Source organism: Sturnira hondurensis, unplaced genomic scaffold, assembly GCF_014824575.4.
Source record: "Sturnira hondurensis isolate 20B ecotype Veracruz unplaced genomic scaffold, ASM1482457v3 Scaffold0006413, whole genome shotgun sequence".
In the NCBI taxonomy this organism is placed as follows: Eukaryota; Metazoa; Chordata; class Mammalia; order Chiroptera; family Phyllostomidae; genus Sturnira; species Sturnira hondurensis.
Window position 1 is genome coordinate 23390710 of NW_028079044.1, and position 24681 is coordinate 23415390.

At 39.4% G+C, this 24681-nt stretch overlaps 1 protein-coding gene across 2 annotated transcripts; it reads right to left on the reverse strand.

The window, feature by feature from the left end:
- Nucleotides 1–1489: 1489 nt before the first annotated feature.
- On the reverse strand, nucleotides 1490–24498 carry MTERF3 (mitochondrial transcription termination factor 3). 2 transcript variants are annotated; one of them, XM_037048237.1, is made up of 8 exons: nucleotides 24376–24498; nucleotides 17798–18131; nucleotides 16176–16328; nucleotides 11455–11644; nucleotides 7469–7616; nucleotides 7037–7108; nucleotides 5834–5995; nucleotides 1490–1774 (listed from the first exon to the last, which is right to left on the reverse strand). In XM_037048237.1, the coding sequence occupies exons 2-8, from the start codon at nucleotides 18114–18116 to the stop codon at nucleotides 1580–1582; spliced, it is 1239 nt and encodes a 412-aa protein (XP_036904132.1). In that variant the 5' UTR covers nucleotides 18117–18131; nucleotides 24376–24498; the 3' UTR covers nucleotides 1490–1579. The 2 variants fall into 2 exon arrangements, with proteins under 2 accessions (XP_036904132.1, XP_036904133.1); XM_037048238.1 differs by lacking the exon at nucleotides 24376–24498 and adding an exon at nucleotides 23448–23543.
- Nucleotides 24499–24681: the final 183 nt, after the last annotated feature.

A 24681-nucleotide genomic window follows, 5' to 3' on the forward strand; every position in this document is an offset into this window, starting at 1 on the left:
CATTTTAAGTTGTAGGACTGACTAAGTACAAAACCACAGCTACCTATTCTGATATGAATGGGTCGTTAATAAAGGCAATATGAAGTTCTCAACCATCGAAAGACCTGGCTGGATGCTTCTTTTCTTATCCCAGCTGTACCTTCTTCCTTATTTCCTATTTATTGATCTCATCCATTAGACAACTCCATGAAAGCACAGATCTACACCACACTCATCACTGTATTCTATCTAGGAACTCAAATGCTGAGCAAATTAATGAAACACTTAACAGGAAGGCCATTATACTTGGCCCTGACCAATCACCCATTTGGTTTCTCATGAGGATTCATGATCCACCACATCATGAAATACTGGTGCACAACACACTACCCCCTAAGTTACTGGTGTAAAACACTATCGTTTCTCCCAATTCTGAATTCAGCTTGGTAGTTCTGCTCCACGTGGTATCTGCTAAACCTGGAATATCCAAGACAGCCTCTTCACTCACGTCTGGTGTTCAGTTGGCATTTAAACAGCTGAGATTTGACCAGGAATCTCTTTCCATCAAGAGGGTAAGACCTGATGTGCAAGTGGTTATCAAGCAGAGGACTAAATCACATTGACTCAGAGCTTCATCCTGGAGGAAACTACACAAGTGCAAATACCAGGTATGGGTCCCTACGGGCGCCCAGTGTTAACGTTCTACTCAATACTGAGATCCTAAGGCAGATAACTGAAGTGATATTGCCTCATTTTCCACATAATCAGACTCAGAGGTTAAATCATTTGCCCAGGATTACATATCTAAGCAGTAAATGTAAAAAAAAAGTATCAATTCACGTTATAAATCTTTGCACACAGTAAGTCATTTGTTATGACCTTTTACTACGTCTTACTGTCTACTCACCTGCAAACTACTTTCCTATCACTTTTCCTTTCCTGATTCTCAGTGGCCACCCGTGGGTGACTTTGAATATCTTTGCTTCAGAAGACAACAGGGTGGAGAGTCCAAAACTGCATGTGCTTTGTAGCATTATCTAAGTGAATAGAAGAAAATATAGCTGCCTTGTGATGAAACCACTTTAAAAGGCCTGTAACTGAAAGAGGAAAATCCTCCACTGTCTCATGTTCACCAGAATGACAACACATCAGCCTACATATAGTAAACCAACTCTCTTTCCCTAAGCTTGCTATATTTTAGTCAAGGGTCCCCAACTTCCAGGCCTAGGACCATTACAAGTTTGAGAGTATTAGGAACCTGGCCACACAGCAGCTGGTGAGCTTGAATCATCCTGAAACCATCCCCACCCCTGGTCCATAGAAAAATTGTCTTCCATGAAACTGGTCCCTGGCGCCAAAAAGGTTGGGGACAGCTGTTGTTAGTTTTTTTCCCTCCCCCAGAAGGAAGAAAATGGTCGAGTCAAAGAATGGAGTCACTAGGAGCCTTTAAGAAAGATCTACCAGACGTGCACCCAAATTTACAATATCAAGAAAGTGCTTTCACTGTCGATTGAGGCTTGTGGTATTTACTTTAAAGGACAGTATATTAATTTATTCATATATACATTTATTTTACATTATTATATTTTCACATCAAAAACTAAAGCGTTTTTAAGAATTTTTCAAAGTCCTGTATGGAGGCTTTGGCAATCTCTTCACAAAATATTTCATCAGGCATTGATACCAATTTGTCCAAAGAGATGTAGTTAGGTTTTGCTGGGTCATACTGTGCTCTTCCTAAGTAGGTCAGAAACAAATGTCTTTCTTTGACTTTAAACAACCTGGTATTAAATACCTACAAAAGAAAAAAAAAGTTAACAAAATTGTCCACGGAAAGATGAACTACTAAAATGTTTATAAGGCTACAAATAAAGTACTGACCGCATGCTCAGTAAATATGTTAAGTGCCCAGGGTTTAAACCCTATAGCTGTCACTAAGAAATCATGATTTAAAAGACTCAAAACTCACAAAAAGAACAATTTTAAACAAAATAAGGGCTACACTTGGGCAAAGAGTATTGACCAATCAATACAGAGACGTGGGAGAAGTTGTAAAAGAGCAAATCCTCAGGCTCCACCCCAAACCTACTTAATCAGAAACTTTGAGAGGGAGGCCCGTAAGTCCTCCAGAAGATTCAGAAGCCAGCCAAGTTTGAGAACCAAAGTTAAAGGTCCAGGTCCATGGCCCCCCATAATGTGTAAGATTTAACAATCTGTGAAGCTTCCCTATTTGTTTGTTTGTTTTTTAATTCTGCTCATATCAAAATGAAATGAACCTGGCAACTAGGGAAGAAAAGTATACATCTTTCCTGCCTCAGGGTTAAAACTCCTAGGAGGAGAGTGAGTAGCAGCAACTTGAAAAAGGAATCAGAATCAGGCTAAATCCCAACATCAGCTTCAGGGAAGAAGGAAGAACTGGGAGATCCAGCCAGGCTGGAAAGAGCCCGACGCTGCAGGGAAAGACTCCCGACAGGCGCCCTGGAGAGGCCCAATGAACCACATTCAGTGTCACGTCTCAAGCTCTGCTTTTGACTATATTTCAGGTGCACTGGGGCCACTCCATGTGGCACATGACCTACAGGAGCCATTCCTTCTGTTCAGGTGGAAATAATATAACAGGATCACTTGGCAAGGACATATTTTAAAACAATTGTTAAAAACTAAACTACAGTGACGAAAAAAAATAATGGTGTGCTAACTCAACATGGGATTGGTTTGCATTTGAACAAAACTTTTTTTCTCTCTGAAAAAGCCAATTACAGGCTGTTCTGCCTTCATTTTGATAACTAAATTCCCACTGCTGCTCATAAAATGTTGGGAGCGTCCATATGTGTTTCTTTAGAACAGTGATTTTCAACTGGCGTCCTGTAAGAATTTTAAAACACGCAGTAACCAGCTTTTAGTCAGGGGCACTGGCCTCCTTTCCCTTAGATTGTCGAATTTTAAAAATGACAACATCCAACACAACAGAAGCTATCTGGTGTGAATGCATCAACATTATATTTATCTTTTGGTAACATCAGCAAAAAGTATAATATGTTTTTTATTATAATATATTTTTTGGTGTGCTGCAGAATTTTATAATTAGTTTATGTGTGCCATGAAATGAAAAAGGTTGAAAATCGCTGCTTTAGACGTATGACTCTTTTGCACTGACTCCTGGCTTACAAAATTATCATAAAACATACAAACGAGACCATGAGGAACTCTAAAGCTCCCAACTGTTCATTATACATCTCTAAAATATGACATTTTAAAGCATTTACATAGTTTGTGACCAGATATGATGTTACTTCTCTAATGGTTCAAGGTTACTTTCTTTTTGAGATTTGGGTGATCTTTCCAGTCCAAAGCCATAACTCAAATCAGGTTTTTTCCCTTGTTTTGACTGTTAACCATCAGAGGCCACTTTGCCATTGGCAGAAAAATTTCGTTCTGTTAATGATCCTTTAAATGATCAGGGATTAAAAAAAAAAAACAGCCTGAGAGTCACTGATTCCCCGTTTCCAAATGTGGACTCCCGCTCACCCTTGGAGAAGCCCACAGTGGGAGAGGGTGTCACAAGGCCTCAGGGGCTCCTGAATATCACATCCCTCCCTAACTAGGGATTTCCTCATGTTATTGCCCTACTGCTTTTGTTGTTCGTTTCCATCCATGATCCTGCGTTGAAATGACTAAATTAACCATACCTATTATGTTAGAATTGTTTCCCATTTTAACTAATCATAAAATAGGTGCCAACAACAACTGTTATTTGCTTGAGAAAATTAGTTTCCCACCAGAATTGTTAAAGCACCTGCCAAAAAATTAGTCTGCAAGTGAGTTCCCTCACAGCCTATTGTCAGTTACTGTATTTTTCCATGAATAAGTGTTGTTGTTGTTTTTTTTTAATTTTCTGGTAATACTACCCAGATCCTTAGGAGTCTTAAGGGTCCCCCTTGGGAAGCCGCAGTTCTACAACTGGACTTTCCAGAACCTAGAGTTGGGGTGCCTGACATCTGTGTTTATAAATGTGATTTTAATGCATCTGCTCAAGTTTATAGTGTCCACCACTTGTACACTTACTGTCCATCTTTGAGACACCACTCATTTTGACAACTCAAATGTCACCTCTTAAGAGTGGCAGTATATCCTAGTTAAGAGCAGGGTTTTTTTTTTTTTTTAATGTTTTATTTATTTATCTTTCGAGGGGAAGGGAAGAAGAGAGGGAGAGAAACATCAATGTGTGGTTGCCTTTCGAGCGTCCCCTGCTGGGAGTTGGCCTGCAGGGAACTGGCCTGCAACTCAGGCATGTGCCCTGACTGGGACTCGAAGGGAGCATGGTTTTTAAACGCAGCTGCCAAAGTCCTAATCCCTGCCCCTTGTTACCTGGGCAACTTCAGACAAGTTATTGAACAAGTTATCTCTTTATGGTCTTCACTTATAAGATAGGGATAATAATAATACCTACTTCATGTGGCTACTGTGATGATTAAATGAAGTAACACAAGTAAAGCAGGAAAGGCAGGGCTGGCACATAGACAGCACTCGACAGCTGTTGTTATTTCTACGATTCTCCTACCTCTTCTGAATTAAAACAACTCCCTAAGACATGTGGTTAAGACTCTAATTTTATGCAAAGCAATGACATTTTTAAAACCCATCTTCCATGTTAGATTACAAATTCCACAAGAACACAGGCCATGTCCGATTGATTTTTGTGTTCTCAGATCAGATTCTTTTACTATGCATTAACTGTCACTGAATTATCTATGAAGCCCTGGGGCAAAACCAGGTGCCACTGCTTTTCAGCTGAAGATTACTTACTTTACAATTGTTCCATAAGCCAAAGTTGCAGTACTGCAGGCTTCTAACACTTTTTATAATGAATGTATATGCATTTTGATAAAACAGAAATAAATTGGCTATTAAGGACCCATTCATAGTGAAGTATGACAGGTAAATAAACATTGCCATTTGTGAAAGGATCGGTCCAAATGCAAAACTGTTCCAAAAGTTATATTAAAGTCATATTTCTTTGCCCATCTTTATATAGAACACATGTATCATTAAAGGATCACTTTAATAAAATTCAATTTTCCATTTATCCAATGAATGCTTACTTTAATCACATGGCAAGCAAGAAAGAAGGATGACTTTGCTGAAATGCAGTCATTCACTTGTTCAACAAATATTTACCTAGGGCCTACTAATTGCCCAGTAGAGTTCCAGGCACTGGGAATTCAGCTGTGTATATAAATAAAACAAGATCTATGCTTTCAAAGAGTTAACATTCTTAAAAACAGGCAGATAATGTCACTCCCCAGGTAAAGTACAAAAAAGTCTGATTAGCTGTAAGAGGCAATTAAAGCTTTATCATGATGGCAAACTGGGAACTGTTTTATGCTTTAGATCATTACAATACAGTTTGTTAATTATCAGACTCAGATGGATTTCGAATGAAAAGTATGTATAACACTAAAAGGGCCTTTAGGGGAAGTGATCCATTTCAACCTTAAATGGAGAAAAACACAGAAGAGGATGCATTAGAGTTCACTGGATCCTCGTTAGGATCCAGTGAAAAGTACAGAGAAATAGATCCATCATTTATTTCTCCTCTGCAGATGCACACGTGTGCCCTAGAAGTTATAAACTTTTCACAAGCCATCTCTCCCTCCACTCTGTTTACTAGGTGTGCTCTTGACAAGAAGATGAACAAAAGAAGTATGACCTTTACACAGCTCTCAGAACTAGGCTGCATTTGGTCCAACTCCTTTACAAACAGCAAGGCACTTCCCCAAGTGAACAGCACCAGGCGAGACAGCAGCTCCAGACGGAGGGCAAGGGCGGCTCTCACAGAGCACGCATGCATTACCTGCGGGAACCTGACGATGATGTGGTGGGGAATACTCATCACATTGTGCACATAATCGAAGATCTCCGTGAGTTTCCTTTTATTTGCAGTTAACATCTTTGGGATTTTGGTAATCATATGCTGAATTTCGTTATGTTTAAAACCTAGTTCAAGACGATAAACCTAAAAGAAAGTAGAGTTGCTATAAATCACGAATAGAAAGTTATCTTTGTACTGTGCCTACTAGACACACTGATTCTCTTAAAATTCAAAATAAGGACATTCAAATTTGGTGACAGCTAAAACCGATGCCCTGAAGGGATCACAGCTTCCTACTTGTGGGGTAGCCTAAATTTCAAAACCCTCTCCCGAGAATGAGCTACTCATGGCATGGTGATCATTAAGGGGACCTCAAAGGAGTTACTGTAACCATGGGAGAATGAAGGTGGGCACAGGAGGCCTGGCCAGGTTATCGTTATGGGCCCTACCACACAGACCAGCGGTACGAGTTTCAAAGTGCTTTTTGAGCCTCTGCTCCCCAATGTTATCTGAAAAAGTGTATGTCAAAATTTTAGATAGATGAAAATACTAAACACCCACATGTGGGTTTAGTCCTCTCTGTGGCCAGTAGCTTATGCGTCCCCACCAATCCACTGCTTGTACTACTCAGGATGCCGTTCCCCCGCCAGACTGGAAGCTCCGTGAGGGCAGGGACTCTCTCCTCAGCACCATGTGTGGGCGGATGCTCAGAAAAAGCCAGTGAAGACTGTCTGGTATGTTTGGTGATAGAACTAGAGCTGGTAACCAGCACAGGTGCTAAGAAAAGTGACATGCCGGCCACTTCACAGAAGTCTTTTGCATCCAGCCTCCAAAACTCATCTCCCACCCAGGTGACACAGACACAGACTCTCATCCTGGGCTGGAAGCAGTTTGTAGGGACCACCCAGATACCTAGTCTACCCCAGGATTACAGGTATCAGTGTCTGCCGGGTGACTTACTCATGTAACACCTGGTGAACATGTAAGTATTACCAACCAGAACAAACTGCTTGCTAGAGACTTGCTATACCATTTTCTATTTTCATCTTTTTAGAAATAACTTCATTTAAAATATGTATTATAAATGTGTATTTTTAAGATGACAACAGCAAAATTTATCCTCTTCAGAGGACTAAAACACGTAAAGAAAGAGGCTGACTTCTCAAAAGCTTAAAGCGATCCTACCTTCATATTTTCTTTCACAGGCTCCAGACTTCCAGTTAGCAGCCTTGGGAGACGAACTACCAGATCTCTGGTCTGTAGTTATAAAACAATCTGTTATTACTGTATATGCATATCCAAGCAGTTTGGAAAATCAAAGCACTAATAGAAATATAAAACTAAAAACCCTAAAATGACCCAGTCAGAGAAGTGCTAGGAAACCCATAAATACTTAATACTTACCCATAAACTCATAAAAACTTAATGGTGCTTGGGGAAAAAAAGCAAATACTAAAAATAAAACTTAAGGAAACGATTTGGTGGGATACTGTAAAATAATACAGCTATATTTTTAACCTAGCAGGCTTATTCATTCATACCTATTAGAAACATGAGATTTAACATTACTAAATGTAGCTGACATGGAAATACATAAACTTCCCCCACTCTGTTTACCTTCTTCACACTAAGTTCGAGTTCTTTCTGAAAAAACCCCAATCTGTTATCCAGTCTTTCCACAGAAAAGCTCAGCAAAAACGGCGCATTCCTCACCATCTGTGCAATATCCGCCTTACTGAAATTTTTTGACTGTAGATAAGCCACTCTAAGGAAACAAAAATAAACAGGCATGATGAACATCGACTAGTGGCATGCTATGTTCCAAAAAAACTACTTTTTTTTTAAAAAAAGGGCTTTCACACCAAAAAAAAAAAAAAAGAGAGAGAGAGAGAGAGAAAGATTAAAGAAAAAACCATTCTACAATAATGGCTCAAATATGGTTAAATTAAGCATCCACCCAGCCATTACAGTGGTTTCCATTTACACTTAAAAACAGAACAATAATTCCTCTTTCTGTTAATCTGACTTATTTTGTTACTTGGTAGGAAAAAAAAATTCTTAAAAAATTCTTTTCTTGTCTAAGAATAGAAAATACATGAGAGGAAATTTTTAATATTAGTATCTCAGAGAAACTGAAAGGAATTTTTTTTATTTTAGGACACTTACTGAGTATGTATTTTTACAACTAACTTTTACTGCAGTCTTTCAATATGTATTCTGTTAACAATGAAGATATTTCCTCCTAAATTGCTGGAAACCAAAGTAAGGTATTTAATGTACAAAGTCTGAAAGTCTACAAACATAGTAAAAGTCAGTCAGTTTTCTTAAGTGCCTAAAACATACCAGAACATTATCTCGTTTAATTCTTACACCCTCCCCCCCCAAACCAAAACCCTGTGAACCAGATAAAATTTTTATATTACATTTGAATAAAACATAGATCCAGAGAAGTTAAATAACTTTTACGACAACCAACTAATTAACGACAAGTTGAGATTTCATCTAACTTCTGACTACCTTTAATGCCTTTGATATTTTTATGCCATATATTAAACCTTATATTTTATATTCAAGTGACTATTATTCTTTAAGCAGTCTGTTAAAAACAAAAAGAAAAAGGACCGATAAATTTAACTATACAAAAATTTAAAATTCAAGGCAAGAAAACAGCATTAATAAAGCTAAACACAAGTGACAAGTCTGGGGAAAATATTTACATGTCATGGGAACAAATTTTCTTAATATATAAAAGAATGCTTACCCCCCCAAAAAGGGGGAAAGAAAATAAACATAAAAATGCTCCAAATATTTGATGTTCAAAACATCAGTTCAAAAACAGTGAGGCATTGTTTTTATCTATAAAATGAACTGAAATCACATAGTTTGATAACCCTGTTTTAGTGAGAATAGGTCTTCAGCATTTCCGCACACTTTTGGTGGGAGTGCGAACTGGAGAACCAACTATAGGGCAGATAATTTGTCAGTGCCTATTAAAATTACACATGCACATACACTTTGACCTAATAATCATCCTAGATACACACCAATATGTACGGAATGACATATCTACAAGGAGAGTCACTGCAGCCACACTGAAATAGTGAAGGCTGCAAACAACGACAACATCACCAATATGAGACCAGACAGATCCAAAGTATAAACTACAGTAGGGGCAGAAAAAGAATAGGAAGCATCAATGAAAAGTTATTTGTTTTTTTCCAGCATTCAGCTAAGGTAAGAAAGTGGGGTTTCGAGTAGCATGTTATAAATGCCACCAGTTTCATGTGTGTTCATGTGTACAGTAGAACATTCCCAGCAGGTTGAACAAAACAGTTGACATTAGTAGCTGCCTCTATAGGCGGGTCTTAGAAGGATGCTGAGGGCTAGGACTAAGCAGGTAGAAAGGAGGGTTCCTTTTTGTGTGTGTGGCAGCAAGGATCAATATCTGATGAAAACATCAGAACAGTTGTCCACATTATAATTTTTCCAATAAAACATTAACATATAAGGCACAACCAGAAAAAATAAATAATTTTAATACAGATTATTCATTTGAAAATTCTAGCAAAGAATCAAATAACTTCTTTACACATTTAAAACTTTCTTCATTAAAACAAAACAAAAACAAAAAAAATTTAAAAACACTATATGAATTAGAAAATAAGAATGTTGGACACATACCAGAGCTGGAAGCTAAGCTCAATTAAATCGTATTTTTCACTGTATATCCTTTCTTAATTTAATTTTTATTTTTTTAAATTTTAGTTATTATCAATTTTTAGAGAGAGGGGAAGGGAGGGAGAAAGAGAGCGAGAGAAAAACTTCAGTCAGCTGCCCTGACTGGGAATCAAACCAGCAAGCTTTTGTTTTGTGGGATGATGCCCAATCAACTGAGCCGTACCGGTAGGGCTCATTGTATATCCTTCTGAGGACAAGTTGATATATTAGCTATTAAAAAATTCAAAGTAATTTAAAAAACGCTCCACAGTTTAATTTGTCAGCCAGGGGTGGGAACCATTCGACTATTATCTATATGAGAATACCTCTTGGTTGTTAGGAGCACTTACAACAACTTAATCTCCCTTTAAGCTTAAGTTTCCTTCATAGGATAAAAACACAGACACAGTATGGTATGGACTCGAGTCAGACTAACTGGGCTTGAGCCCCAGGCCTGCCATTTACACTAGCTATGCAATCTTCAACAAATTATTTAACCTCTCTGTGCCTCCCTTATTAAATGGGGGCATTAATAATAGTACTACCGTAGGAAGCCTCTGTAATGGCTCCCAGTGATCCCCACCTCCTGGCATGCACACTTTCTCAGAATTAATTTGAGCAGTAAGGGTAAGTTGGTTCTTGAATGGGAGGGAGTTGGTGTCCCAGACGGCCAGGAGACGCAGATCTGGGTATGTCAGATTGAGTTTCCTAGAATCACTCTTTCTCTCCCCTGTATTATAATGCAAGTCCCATGAAGGGAAAGATCATGAATGTTTTATATGACATGAGTCTAGCTCAGTGCTTTGCATGTATAATAAGGGCTCAAATTGTTCAATATAAGGAATACTATGTTCTGTTTTGTTTTTTCCTAATTCGGAAAAAATAACATTAAACTATGAAGGTTCAAGGAACTGCAAACTCTCTGAAATGTAGTGAGGCTCAACACTGGTGTGAGACTAGTTTAGGGAAGAAGACTAGAGGCTGACCAGGGAGGAAACCAAGGCAGTGGTCTTGCTGTGACATGATGAAGACTTTGAAGTGAAGATTAAGAGAAATGCATGAACTGCCTTGAGCGGTTCAGAAAGGTAAAAAGTGATAGAGTGAGAGATTTATTAGAGGCAGATGCTGTAAGAGTAGCCCGAGTTAATACCAGTATTTGTGACTTGGCAGGGTGATAGTGCTCCCATCCCGTGAGTCTGGGAAGGCAGGGAAGTGATTTAGGTGGGAGGTGGGGGCGGTGGGGGATTCGGATTGTGAATTTACTGACAGGGTCTCTGTTTTGTTCTCTCTGGTGTTCCCCATGCCTAGCAGAATTCTTATCTCACAGAGCAGTACTCTCTCACTATATTGATATCCCAGATTCAATAAATTATTTGAATGGTGAATGAAGCACAAAATGTTTACAGAAGTGTTACTGAAAGATGACAAAAAGGAACAATGAAAATAGCCAACTTATGGGAAAGATTAATTGTACAATAATCTGCCAAGAGGATATCAAATGTTTACCATCAAAAACTGGCCAGTAAAAAACAAGAAAGCTCAGACTTTCTTAAGTGTACTCTCAGAAAATCCTGGCATTTGTTAATGGATTAAAAACAAAAACAAACAAAAACACCTTATTCCAGTTTCCAAAGAGAAACATGTAAGTACTGACCTAGCAAGAAGTGTTTATGCTTTATGTTTTTGTTTCCACATAAAAATAATGCAGTGTTGAAGAAAAAGGCAGAGTTTCAATTTTGATCAAAAAAGGTCCAAACAAAACAATAATGTTCATGTTCATTATTTCAGTTGATTCTTGTGCAGCTGAGACTTAAAAAATAACTTCCATACTTATTTCCTTCATACTTACTTCTTGGGTTAAATGAGAATCATTCTAAAAAGCCTACCTGATTTTAAGATTTTCAAGGTCCTCAGAGAAAATAGCATAATTTTTAGTCAGGAATGCTCCCAGTTGGTTATCCTCTATGCCCACATCTTTAAGAAACAGCAGTATTTGCTTAATGTCTTTTTCAAAATCCAGTCTCAGAAGCAGGTTGGCGGCATCTGGGTGTTTTTCTATCTTGGACAAGTTCACTCCTACAATAAATTACAAACGCTGTTGAAAGAAAATTGCTTAACTCTATCATTAAACTTCACGCATAGAAGCTCAACAAACTAGTGATGGAGATCAACAGCCTATCTGAAGGAGAGCTGAGAGAGGCCAACAGAAACTTCAAAATATTCTTAAACTAATTGCTTGCAGAAATAGAAATAAATTAAAATTAAAACAGCATTTATTTCAAAGCCATATGTAGAGAAAAACAATGAATTTGGGGCTAAATTTCCACCCAAAACAAATGCACTCACTCATATGAGGATCACCAGCATTATCTGTGGTTCCCTGAATGTTGTTTGAAGAGTGCCTATGAGCCCCAATGAGCTCTACAGAAATACTTCACTGGTAATTCTGTGGGGTGAAAACCTTGTGAGTAAACGGTTAGTTTCCTTGAAGTTTTGCTTTTTATCATTTCCTTAGTTATAAGCATTATTTTAAAATACACTCATGATCTCCTCCATAGGAGGAATAGAAATGACCCTGTACTTAAGTTGTCAGCGTCCTCTCTAGGTGTTTAGCAGAGACAAGTGCCTTGCAGGGACGCAAGACAGGTCTGTGTGGGCACAGGTGAGCGAAGCAGCCTTCCAGCACACCACAAAGCAGGAAGTACACTGCCAGGAACTTTCCCATATTCTTACAATCTTAGGCAATCAAAGTAAATTAGACGAAAGGCAGGAGAGAAAGAATAAAAAGGGGAAACATCAAGTTGTTATTTCAATTCATTCTTTGGTTATGGATATAATTAGATGCCAGCATTAATTAGGCAGAGAATCAAAGTAATCTGTAATTCAAAATTCTCATTAAAACTGAGCACTCTATTCTCTCAGTTTTTCCTTTTATTTGATTAAAAAATAAATTAAACATGAACAGGGAAGGCCTATCCCTTATCTTTAGAGTAAACACTTGAAGATATGTAAAAGCTTAAGTTTAGACTCAAATTTTAGTCGTTAAACTCATCAGATTAAAAATAACTCTCAAATCGATTTCTAGATGCAACTTTCCAGTCTTAAATAGAAATGCAATGGAATGAAAACATTCTTCGCTTAATGGTTCCACAACTAGAAAAAGTTATAATTCCACATTGTTAAATCCGAATATAATTCTAAACTCCAATTTCTAGATATTAAACAGGTATTAATATAAGAGGGTTGAAAGCAGAAAAACACATCATAGACACACACAGAACGAAGATGGGAAACAGGTCCAGGATGAACTCAAAGTCTGGCACACAATAAAAACGGCACTCAAACCAATGGGGGGAAGGACTATTGGTTAGAATATAATGGGACCACTGGTAAAATTAAGAATTCCTTTTATTATCTGATGTGAAAACTAATTTCATATAGATATAAATCTAAAAGCATATTAACTTTAAAATTATTGGAAGAAAACACAGAATTTAAATAATAATATTAAGTCTGACTACATATAAGTATGCAGCCTATGTACAGCTTTCTGTGTGGTAACATTTGCATCGAAGGAGGTCTGGGAAGCTACTCGACAAACTGGTCACGACAGCTTCCTTTGCAACAGTGGACCTGCAGGTGTAGAGAGGGTGAGTTCTTTCTTTTGTAATATTTGTACTTTTAACAACCCAATGTCACTCTTTTGTAATTTAAAATATTAATAGAAAAATAAAATTTTTGAACGGATGGATAATTGTGTTAGAAACCAGTTCCCCAAATCTGTGCTAAATGGGGGAAGGGATGCCTTAAAAACAGCATAAAGGGCCCAGACTTCGAATTTAACCACATATCGCCGCTTCCAGGTGCTGAAGTGCCTCGCTCAGCAGGAGCTGTCTCACCCTGACTGCCCCAAAACAGGAATCCCGAAAAGCTGCTTTGTAATAGCAACAGGAGAGCAGAATCTCATCAGGAGGGCACACCACTGTCAGCACAAATCACGTGGGCTTACTTACAATTTCATCAGCTTGAAAATATAGTTACTGAATGCCTACCATGGACCAGGCACTTCTGGTAGGCACTGGGGACACAGAAAATGAATCATAAATACATGATCCTAACTTGTCGGTGACCACAGTCCAAGTTGGCTTTGTCCCTTCAGTTTGGTAACTACAGACAGTATTGCTCTGTTCACTCAGTGTTATATATATTTACCGGATCACGCAGGGTCTGGCAGGCAAAACTGCCCGAGAAAGTTCAGATGAAAACAACTTTAATGAAGGAGCTTTATACAGTGATGTGACCAGAATTAAGAGAACAAACAAGGGCACCCCTAGTGCTCAAGAGACAGGGAGAAAAAGTATTACCCAAACCCAGGGGGAGCTGGAGGCTATGAAGATAGGGTTTCCCAGTAGGAGCCGTTGTCAGGGAGGAGGCAGTTGCAAGACCCAAAGCAGAGAGGGAACAGGAGAAAACTGCCCCCACCTGCCCACCCTCTCCTCCCACAGGTGCCTCCCACTGGCTCAAGTGGCCCAGAAGCCAGCTGGCAGAGGAAGCGAGTGCAGACGTTGGCCTTCTGGGATGTGGACCGGGCAGAGAAAGGCAGAAAGCAGATCTGGGAAGCAAAGAGAGAAGAAGCAGGCCATTAGGGTCCTCAAAAATACTGCCGAACGATGCAATGATGGTTCCTCTACAGCAGTGTCACTGAAGTTGCCTCTGAGATGGCCTGCGGAAGCATCAGCATAGGGATGAGGACTGGCTGACACATACTGCACAGCTCTAAGGATACGTAAATTATTTAAAGGTACGGGCCGTGTCATCTGATCTTGTCTTACCCAGAGCACCTATCACCAGGCTGGGAAAGCTGTTCTAGAAGGAAGGAGACGGGCTCCCCTCCTTGCAGCAGATGCCATCTCTCTCTCCCCTTTGAACCCACAGAACACTTTATTCGTATCTCTTACATGGGACTTATCACTTGCATCCTTGCATTCGAGTTATTCTTATATATGGGTGTTTAGAGGTGTGTAAAGCCTTGAAGCTTCTTGAGAACAATTCTCCATACATCACTTGCACAGGGAGAGAGGAGTAAACAATTACAACATTATTAGTGCTGGAATCGAATCAAGGAGTGAGCCTGGAGGAGGGTCACTCTGTTGGAAAGGTCAGGGAAGACATTTTAAAGTTATTTGACCTGAATCAAGTTCTCCACTTGACCAGGCTGGTCAATGAAAAGAGGGTGGCGAGCAGCAAAGCGAAAAAGATAAATGGGGGACCAGGAAGAATTTTGAAGCCCTGGGAAAGCTTTGAAGGATTTCAAGTAGGTCACTGACACAGTCAGATTTGCATTTTAGAAAGAACACTAACACCAGAGAGGTTATCGGGGCAATATTTCTGATAAGAAGACTATAAAAAAAATCAAAAAAAAAAAAAAGAAGAAGACTATCAAACTAGAAAGCTCCTAACTTCTCAGTGAAAAATGAGGACCGGAAAAGAACTAAGGCAGTGACTGGAGAGAATAAGAGAAGCAAAAGAAGCGAATGGATTTGAGAGACAAACCCTTACTTAACCTGTCCTCTCATCCTCCAGGAGGAAGAAGGGTCATCATCTGGGAAAATCAAGTGAGAGAAGTGCCAGACCTGGAGGCCACGGAAACAGCAGAGGGCTGCAGTAAGGTGCTGGACAGAAAATAAGAGGACCAAATAGAAGCCCACAGTGAGATCCGGATCCCTGCGCATTCTCTGTCAACAAGCTGAGATACTGGCGGGGCAGTCCTGGAGAGAACCCTCCCCCATCAGGATAGCAGGTTGCAGGAGGAAGGCTGGGGCAAGAGGGGAAATGGAACAAATACATCATCTGACAGGGGTAACTGTAAGAAAAACTGTCCTGTAGGCCACTGGAAGGTGTGGGAAAACGTGGCCCGAGGAAAAAGAAAACTCATCAAGTGAAAAACAATTATAGTACACTTCCTGGAGTGAGCAAGGAAGTGTACAATTATAGTACACTTCCTATAGTGAGCAATATTCAGTCATAATGTAATCACTGAAGATTTATATAAAACTTGTTCATATAACTATATTGGGAGGATTGAAGAGAATAAGGAAACAATACGTGTGTGTATACAAGAGATCAGCTGATGTCTGAAACTGATGAACCAAGCCGCAGCACTTCTAAAGGTTACCTACAAACAGAACAAGCTCCCTGAGGCAACACTAGGAAGGATGAAGCGGGGAGAACAGTTTTTCACTAGAAGCCTTTTACGCTATTTGACTTCTGTTCACGTGTATGTATTACTTTGATAAAGATTATAAACACTTAATTTCAACAAAGTAGATAGAGAAACGGGGAGTACACTCAAAAAGTACTTTGTAGGTTACTCACTTACCTAGAAGGACTAACTTCTGCAGAGTCTCAGAATGATCCACATAGTCTCGAAGTGTGAATGAAGCGGGGGGCAATGGAGGGTCTGCAATAATTTGAACAGCCTCCTCCTCCGAAATTGGCTGCAACGGAGACAATGGAGGCACATCGTCCAGCCCTTTGAAGCCAGCCACGCGGAAAGAGAGAGAAGCAAGTTATCTCTCCCATCTGTACACNTAGGTTACTCACTTACCTAGAAGGACTAACTTCTGCAGAGTCTCAGAATGATCCACATAGTCTCGAAGTGTGAATGAAGCGGGGGGCAATGGAGGGTCTGCAATAATTTGAACAGCCTCCTCCTCCGAAATTGGCTGCAACGGAGACAATGGAGGCACATCGTCCAGTCCTTTGAAGCCGGCCACGCGGAAAGAGAGAGAAGCAAGTTATCTCTCCCATCTGTACACTCAGAGCTATTTCTACAAAATCAACTTCTATAGTCTGCTTATTTTTTAAATCTTAGGATCATTCTAGGATTAAATATCTAAGTCCAAATATTTTCTACTTTTTAATAGGAAAGGCTAAGACTATTTAGAGAGATCTACTCTTCCTCCAAAATAAGACATTTTTTAAGACTTTATTTTTAGACAAAGGGGGAGGGAGGAAGAGAGGGAGAGAAACATCGATGTGTGGTTGCCTCTCACGTGTCCCCCACTGGGGACCTGGCCCACAACCCAGGCATGTGCCCTGCCTGGGAACTAAGCCAGTGATCCTTTGGTTCACAAGCTGGTGCTCAATCCACTGCACCACACCAGCCAGGGCATCTTAATAAATTTCTATTCCATTAGGATGAGCCCTGTACAAAATTCCTTCCCCTTTCCTTCACTTTAATTAATAGTTAAGAAATGGTAAAGACCAACTGACCTTCAAGTACATTTAGAGAAAGAGATGAAATCTTTCTCAAAAAGATTCATAGCTTGTTAACTTGGCCAATGGTGTAACATATTCAACCAGCCTGAATTGTATGGGTTAAAGCAATCATCACATTCTAAAATGTCTTCATTTTGATTCATTCCCTTCTCCAAGTTATCCTCAAATATGTCTTAAGAGACTTCTATGCCTGTGTTTCTACAACCTGTAGTCCTTTGCTACGTGACCCTGCCTTTGCTAAGTGACTCTAGTACAGCCTTGATTCTGAGGTTTTGTTTCATATTAAATCAGACTCAGTAAGGAAGATACTGGAAACTACAACCTACTTAAGGCTAAGGAATCAGGACTGTCATATATATTTTTTTGCCTCTAATCACTACACTTTCTCATTTATTACATCTAGCCTCTCCTCCTAGCCCCCTAACCCCCTCCCCCACATTCTTTCATATTCTACTTTACCTAATGTCTATTTGCAGTGAAATATTCTTACACAGAAACATTCCTAGAATAGGAAGCACAGGACTGTGTAGGGTGACCAGGGGAGCTTTTGGGGGTGATGTAACTGTCGTGCTGACTGTGGTGGTCATTACACAGCTAAATGCGTGCATCAAAATTCTTCGAACTGTAGATCCAAAAAGGAGGCATTTTTCTTCATTTTATTATTATACCCTAATAAACCTGAATACCAAGAATAAACATTTAGAATCTAAATAAAGTATGTAGAAAGCAAATGTCTATATAGCTATAAAGTAATTTTATACATATTAACCTACAAACTTTTTATCTTAGTAAAATAGAGGTATAATAAAAATAAATGAATAGAACTGGCATTTTTCTTTTCCTTGCCTGGTATAAAATATGAGTTGAAACAGGCTAACAATATAAATAGGAACCTTATTCAAACTCCCAAAGTGGGGCAAACGGGACTTTTCTGAACACCAGAATTACCTTCTAGAGACAGCTCAGGATCAAAGTTGGGTATCGCTTGTGGCTGCTCGTTCACGGAAGGAAGCACAGTGCTTTCATCAGAGTTAATCTCTTGTTTGGCAGACTGGGAACTATTATTCCACATGGAGGAAGTCCTATAAGTCTTAAATCCCCACTGGAGAAAGCAATTGTGAGAGGACATCTGAGGCTGAGCAGAAAATCCATGCAACAGTGTTGTTCCTGGTCTCTGAAAACGATTTCCGAGCTGTTCGGCGAAAACGAAGCCATTCCGTCTAATCCAGCTGAACCACCTGGGCATCTGTTGGGCAGTCAGGGCCATTTTTCTTAAAGTAGCCTACAAAGAATGTGCATAACCATTCAAAAAGAGAAATGTACTTTACTCGAATGTTTAAAACAATAGTCAAACCATAAAAGATAAATTGAAAACTTTTTAATAACTAAAAGCTATAAAATAAATTTAAATGACTAAAGTAGTTTAAGCACAAGAAAAGCCAAAAATAAGAGTCGCATTTACAAACCAAAAGACAAGAACTTCTGAACTTGAAAAATTCATATGCTTTACAATTTAAAAACAAAAAAACAAAAACAAAATCACTGGTGTAAGAAAAATATTTAAAACAAAAATCTGTAAATGTTCAAATTATTGCTGAACTGAATAATTTGTTAATTTAATAATTTAAAGAAAATAAGGTGATGCAATCAAGTGTTCTTGAAATTTGGTTTGAAGGACATTTAAGCAACAGACTACTGATCAAAACAACACTGAATTATTCAAATGCACTTTATGTACATACAGCTGATCCTTAAACACGGAAGTTAAGGGCCCCATGCTCCCTGACACCTGCCAGCGAAAATCCATGTGCAAGTTTTGACTCCTCCAAAACTTAGCTACTAATAGTCAACTACTGAACAGAAGAAGCCTTATCAATAACATAAACAGCTGATACACAAATACTTGGTATATGTTTTATATAATGTAGTCTTACAATAAAGTTGGAGAAATGAAAATGTTACTAAGAAAATCCATTGACAGTACTGTACTGTATTTATCAATACCGTAGGTTTATATGAACTGTTAGTATCTGCAGCAATACTGTCTTACTTGATACAAAACACTGTAGACGCTATATGCATTACTAATAGTAGAAGTCAAAAATAAAAAGATAACATGAAAAATTCACATACAACAAAGAAGCACCAATATAATTGCTTCATGGTGATCGATTTGCCTAGTGTAATCAATATGATTGATTTCATACGATAACCTATACACTAATGAAAAATGGTTATACATTTTATGGCACACAGTATTAGTCATGTTCATAATACGGTGCTGGAAACATTGTTATTCTTTAAAATAACCACATGCCTGTGATGATATGCAGTTTCTATAATCATCGGAGAGAGGGAGGGAGGGAGGGAGGGGAAACAAAGGAGGAAGAGAAGGGGAGACAGAGAGGGATACTTTATGGTCATGTAATTCTTTGAAAGAAGTTATAACACAGCGAGAATACTAACACATTATTAATTTTATATTAAATATTATCCACCCTATGGCTACGTAAAGATAGGCTACCTGCTTCCATACAAGTCTTATGAATGAATAATGTTCTACATGATGAATACTTAGGCAATGATGATAAAGCAAAAATGTCTCATAGAGTTCTTGTCAGTAGATTTTTACACAAAGACACTCACCCATACATAACAGGTAAGTTTATTAACTGCGTGGCATGAAGATTATTTACTAGTCACTAGGTGGAAGTGGAGCATCAATAAAGGTCTTCCTCCTCAGCATCTTCATGTTGAGGAGGCTGAGGAGGAGGAAGAGGAGGGCTGGTCTTGCAGCCTCAGGGGAGGCTGAAGGGGTGGAGAAAGTGGAAGGGGAGGCAGGAGTGGAAGGCACATTGGTGTAACTTTATGTAAATATGTTGTAATTTCTGTCTGATGATACTGCTTTTTCATCTCTAACATTGTTTCCACATGGTACCAATCCTTCCCCATTGTTTGCTTTCCAATCCCCACATCACAGAAGGATCCATGTAGTAAAATAAGTCCAAAGCAGCCCTGGCTGGTGTGGCTCAGTGGATTGAGTGTGGCCTGCAAATCAAAGGGTCACAGGTTCAATTCGCAGTCAGGGCACACGCCTGGGTTGTGGGCCAGTTGTCCCACTGGGGGTGCACAAGAGGCAACCACACATTGATGTTTCTCTCCCTTTCTCTCTAAAAGTAAATAAATAAAATCTTAAAAAAAGAGAAGAAGTCCAAAGCAGTCTTGAATAATCATAATTTTTCTGCCGGGTTGTCCAATGCCAGTGAGTTTTCTGGCCCTGCTCCTTCTACGTCTTCTTCCTCATCGCCTGGCACAGGTTCGGAAGCACTCAGCTCCATGAGGTTGTCTTCTGGTAATTCTTCTGGTGTGGTGTCTGTTAGCTCTTGGATTTCTCTAAGATCCATATCTTGGAACCCTTTAGCCCCTCTCTCTTCCTTACTAATAAACCTGCTTTGTGGTGCTTTTTTTTCCAGGACACTTTCACCTGCATTAAAAACCTGTTCAGGTAGATATCCATTTCCCTCAATTATTTTCGTAATGATGTCTGGGAACTCATCTGCTGCCCCTTGGTCAGCAGATCTTGACCTTGTTAAAGCCAAACCTCTTTCTAAAGTTACCAAGCCATCCTTTCCTGGCATTCAATTCTCCAGCTTTAGATCCTTCATCTTTGTTTGGCATTGCCATATAGTAAATTCGCCTTTTCTCAAATCACATTAGAGCCTTCCTTATAACAATCCTGCACTCATAGAAAAGATGCATTTTAAATATGAGATAAGAAGGTATATTTTGCAAAAAGTATAAGATTTTAGTGCTTGCTTATTGGGAACCGCCCTGCCTGGTTTCAGAACTTGTAACCCCCAGGGCTATGGCTGAGTAAAAAGACCTTGGGACCATAAGCCATTTAGGAGACAAAGGTTATCTTCCTTGTAGGGGCACCGCCTCTGCCCGCTTTCGTCTCACCCTGCTTGGCCACAGGCAGATGACTGGTTAGGCAATGATGGGTAAGATCTCTCAAAGGAGGGATGACCTAAGACAGGCATGGTTGCAAAGGGGCCCTCAGGAAAGGACTTGGGGGGCTATAGAAAAAGGGGGTGATGGACCCTCACACTCAACTTTGACATAGCCTGAGTCCTCATTCTGTCTGCAAGAAGTCTCCTAATCTTTTGACTGCCTTACTTAAGCCTGAAACAATGCCAGAGGTGGGTGCAGCCCTGTTCTGGAAAGAGCGGATTCCCGGAGCTTGGGGCCTAAGAAAGAATGCACAAAATCCTATGAAACCTACTTTGCTAATAACCTCAATTTAAATGATAAGGGTCCAAGCATGAAGTTAGTTTGTTCCCCAAAGTTTTATGGCCCTCTGACCCTGACTCAGAATTAGCCCTCAGAGTTCTTTGAATGTTATCTATTGTTTCATCATTACTGCCTGCCAATGACTGATGAGCTTTATGGATACACCCTGTATGCCTATGCAGATAAGGCTAATAAAAGCCTGTCAAGGCAAGAGTCAGGGCGCTCTCCCCTTGAGAGAATGGCCACACTGTCCCCTTTCCTCCACAGGACTCAGTAGTCCCTGTGAATTTGTCTAGCCTCATCCGTAATGCCGCAGACACTGAGGGCCCATGTCCACATCACCTGCTGGTGTAGCTGCAGCACATGCTTCATGAATTGCCTTTTTTTCTCTTTTTTTGCAATGGTCTTTATGCTGGATTCATTTATGCTGAAAAGGCCCAGCAGCTGCAGACCATATTAAGTACATATCAAAGAATTCAGCTTTATCCTGGAATGCCATGACGTTGCTCCGGTTCTCAGGAGCACCTCCAGCGTCCCAGTGGCACTTTGTATGGGTGTTACTCAAGGTTTTGGGTATTGCACTAAACACAATGCGATATGCAATTTTCCAGAGAGGAACAGCTCACAGCGTCACACGACAGGCGTTTTAAGTGGATACTCAAAAAACTTGAGTTCACCACAACAGCAACACAAAGTGGCTATAAAATTATTACTGTGTATGCCACAGTGAATTTCGCACGGTTATATTTAATACTTCAGCTTATATTTGTTTATATTTCTCTGGACTGAGACTGCAAAAGTTACCATGTACAGTCTGTAAACATTGTCTGTGCAAGTTTTGATGTTTTAACTTTTCATAATAGATTTCTGTATGTTTTGTTGTAGTAAATGATTAAATAGACTAATATCTATATATATTTTATGCATTCATAACATAGCTAACTTTTTATTTTTTTCAATATTTTTAGGTTATGTGGTTTGTTTCCAAGTTTCTTCAAACTGTCACCAATGTCCAAAAATGTTTCCAATATATTTATTGAAAAAAATTTGCATATAAGTGGATCTGTGCAGTTCAAACCCATGTTGTTGAAGGGTCAACTGTAAATTAGTCACAAAATAATAAACAGGAAGAAATCTACTGTGTCTGAAATGGATAATCAAAGAATTACCATTGCTATCTAGAAGGTTGCTTCTTGCTTCATCCTCAAAGCTGAACACTGTTGATATTTCACAGATAAAGCTGTGAAATATCTAAACGAAATTGAAAGAAACCAGCTTTGTCAAATTCTGTTTGTAGAAAAGAAAAAAGAAATGTCTTTAAAAAAGTCAAAACTAGAAATTGAAGAAAAATATGTTAACAACCAGCAATGAATACATGTATATTTATGATAGAAAAACAGTTGTTTCATGAAGATTTTTATAAGGCTGATAAGTGTCTGGAAGGAATATGAAGGAATTTATATTTAGTCAGCCTAATTAAAAGGTAAATTTGATGCATACATAAATTCACTAATAAATTACTACATAGAAAACACAGCCTAGAGTGCAGCATATGGAAAATGCTCCACAAATATTACTGATTATTATTATTGATTATGCAACCAAATATAAATAAATTGAACATAACTTTCTATTTGTTTTTCTGTACACTGGAATTCAGCTTGTTTTATTCTCTGAATTGGACCAATACTTCAGAGTCTAACCTTCTCCTGGACATTTTCACAGTTGATCATTCAACTGTGGAGGTTGAAGTTTGGAGGTTAGGTGCACTGACCGCCGTGTAGTGGTAAAGCTGGGTATAACACAGTCCACTCTCCACATATGCAAATTCCCAACTGCAAATCAAAAATGCTTAGAGAACTCTCCTGAAAGGGATTTTAAAATATTTTTTAAAAGAAATAAGCATTCACAATAGCCTGTGACATAGGTGATTTTTGTTAAATTTTGTTAGGGAATGAGTCAAGTTTTCCTGCAAACCTGTAACATTCCTTCTCTGCCCAGCAAAGTCATAATGCACTAAATTGAAAGCCAGACCTCAATTAGGCTACCTTGACAAGACTAAGTTTCTTGGGGTGCCTAGAACAATGTCTGTCCCATGACGGGATTCAATAACCATTCTTTAAATTATAAATTCTTAAAAAGTTAAAGAATTATAAATTCTTTTTTAAATTATATTAGTTAATTAAATTAAATTATAACTTAAATTATAACTTAAATTAAATTATAACTTAAATTATAAAAGTTAAATTATAAATTCTTAAAAAGTTACAGGTACAATAAGATGATTCATTCTTAAGGTCCCTATTACCTGTAAAATGTCTTGACACTAAGTTTATGAGAATTTCCTCCTACTTCAAAACAAACTGCTGAAATTCCAATTTCACTCTGAAGCCTTTCCAGTCTCAAATTAATCCCGCCTCCTCCCACAAGAGACAGATTAGTTTTGGTATTCCATCCATAGTCATGAAAATACCTTTATGTATACAACTCATGTTATCCCTCTACATTAATTAACAAGTGCACCCCCTTCTCCACATCACTTCACTTCTGTGTATAAATCTTAATGATTAACTGTTCCCTCAGGAGAGCAGGAGTTCATCTCTGGATTCCCCTCCCAGTGATTATCCCCCATTAGCCTTGCCACCGCGTTGTTGGGCCGAAATAAATCAACTGCAACTAAGGCTAACTCATTTGTCTACACAGCAGGTAAGGCATTTCCGTATGTGTATAAAAGCCCTACTCAGTGATGGCAATCTTCTAACTGGACTCTCTCACCAGGAATATTATAGAAAAAAAGCCTCAACAAATCCTGATTCAGTCCATTAAAATATTACAGCTTTCTCAAATGTGCCCCTTGGTATTTCACTAGGGATAGGAATTGGCACGCAAATGCTGATCAAGATTTCTACCTCTGTAAGGCTAGTAATAGAGTAGATGAAACTGGGTTGGAAAGACAGCTTTGTAAGGAAGCCCTCCCTAGGCCATTTTAATTCACTTTAGTTACCCACACTGAACTTCCGTAGAAAGAGAGACACGCAGAACTTTGGCGTCCTCGGTACAGCGCACTAATAAGCATGGTTTAGTCTCATTAGCCAGGGGTGAATAACAACACAAGTCGCCATCGACTGGGCCAGGAAGACCTAAAGGCCAAGAGGCACTCGGCCTGGACCTAGGTGGGTCCGGACCCAAACTCTGGACAGGACAGAGCCGTCGCGCTTCATCAGCTTTCGCTTTACCTGTGGCGAGGCCTAACTAGCTCTTGAGGTTCGTTTCCCAGGGGCAGACCGGGTGGCGGAGCAGCGCTTACAGTCCCACCATCCCGCACTCCTCTTCGTCCGCCCGCCGCGCCGGCGCCCGGGTGCAGCCTCGCCCACGTGGGCTGCGGCGGGAGTGGGCGAAACCATGAGAGAGAGCGCGGGGGGAGAGCTGGCGACGTGCGGGGAGTAGAGAGGGCCAGGGCCAACAGTTTTCCTTCTTCCGCCCGCTTCTCCCCTTAAACCTCCACGCCCATGGAATGTGAAGACACCAGGAGGGCACAGCGA

Excerpts from the sequence above, each read along its gene's own strand:
- MTERF3 (XM_037048237.1), bottom strand. The coding sequence starts at position 18,116 with ATGGCCCTGACTGCCCAACAGATGCCCAGGTGGTTCAGCTGGATTAGA. Across the intron at positions 5,996-7,036 it reads CTGTGAAAGAAAATATGAAG|GTTTATCGTCTTGAACTAGG; the intron begins GTAGGATCGCTT and ends ACTTTCTTTTAG. Across the intron at positions 1,775-5,833 it reads TCATCGTCAGGTTCCCGCAG|GTATTTAATACCAGGTTGTT; the intron begins GTAATGCATGCG and ends TTTCTTTTGTAG.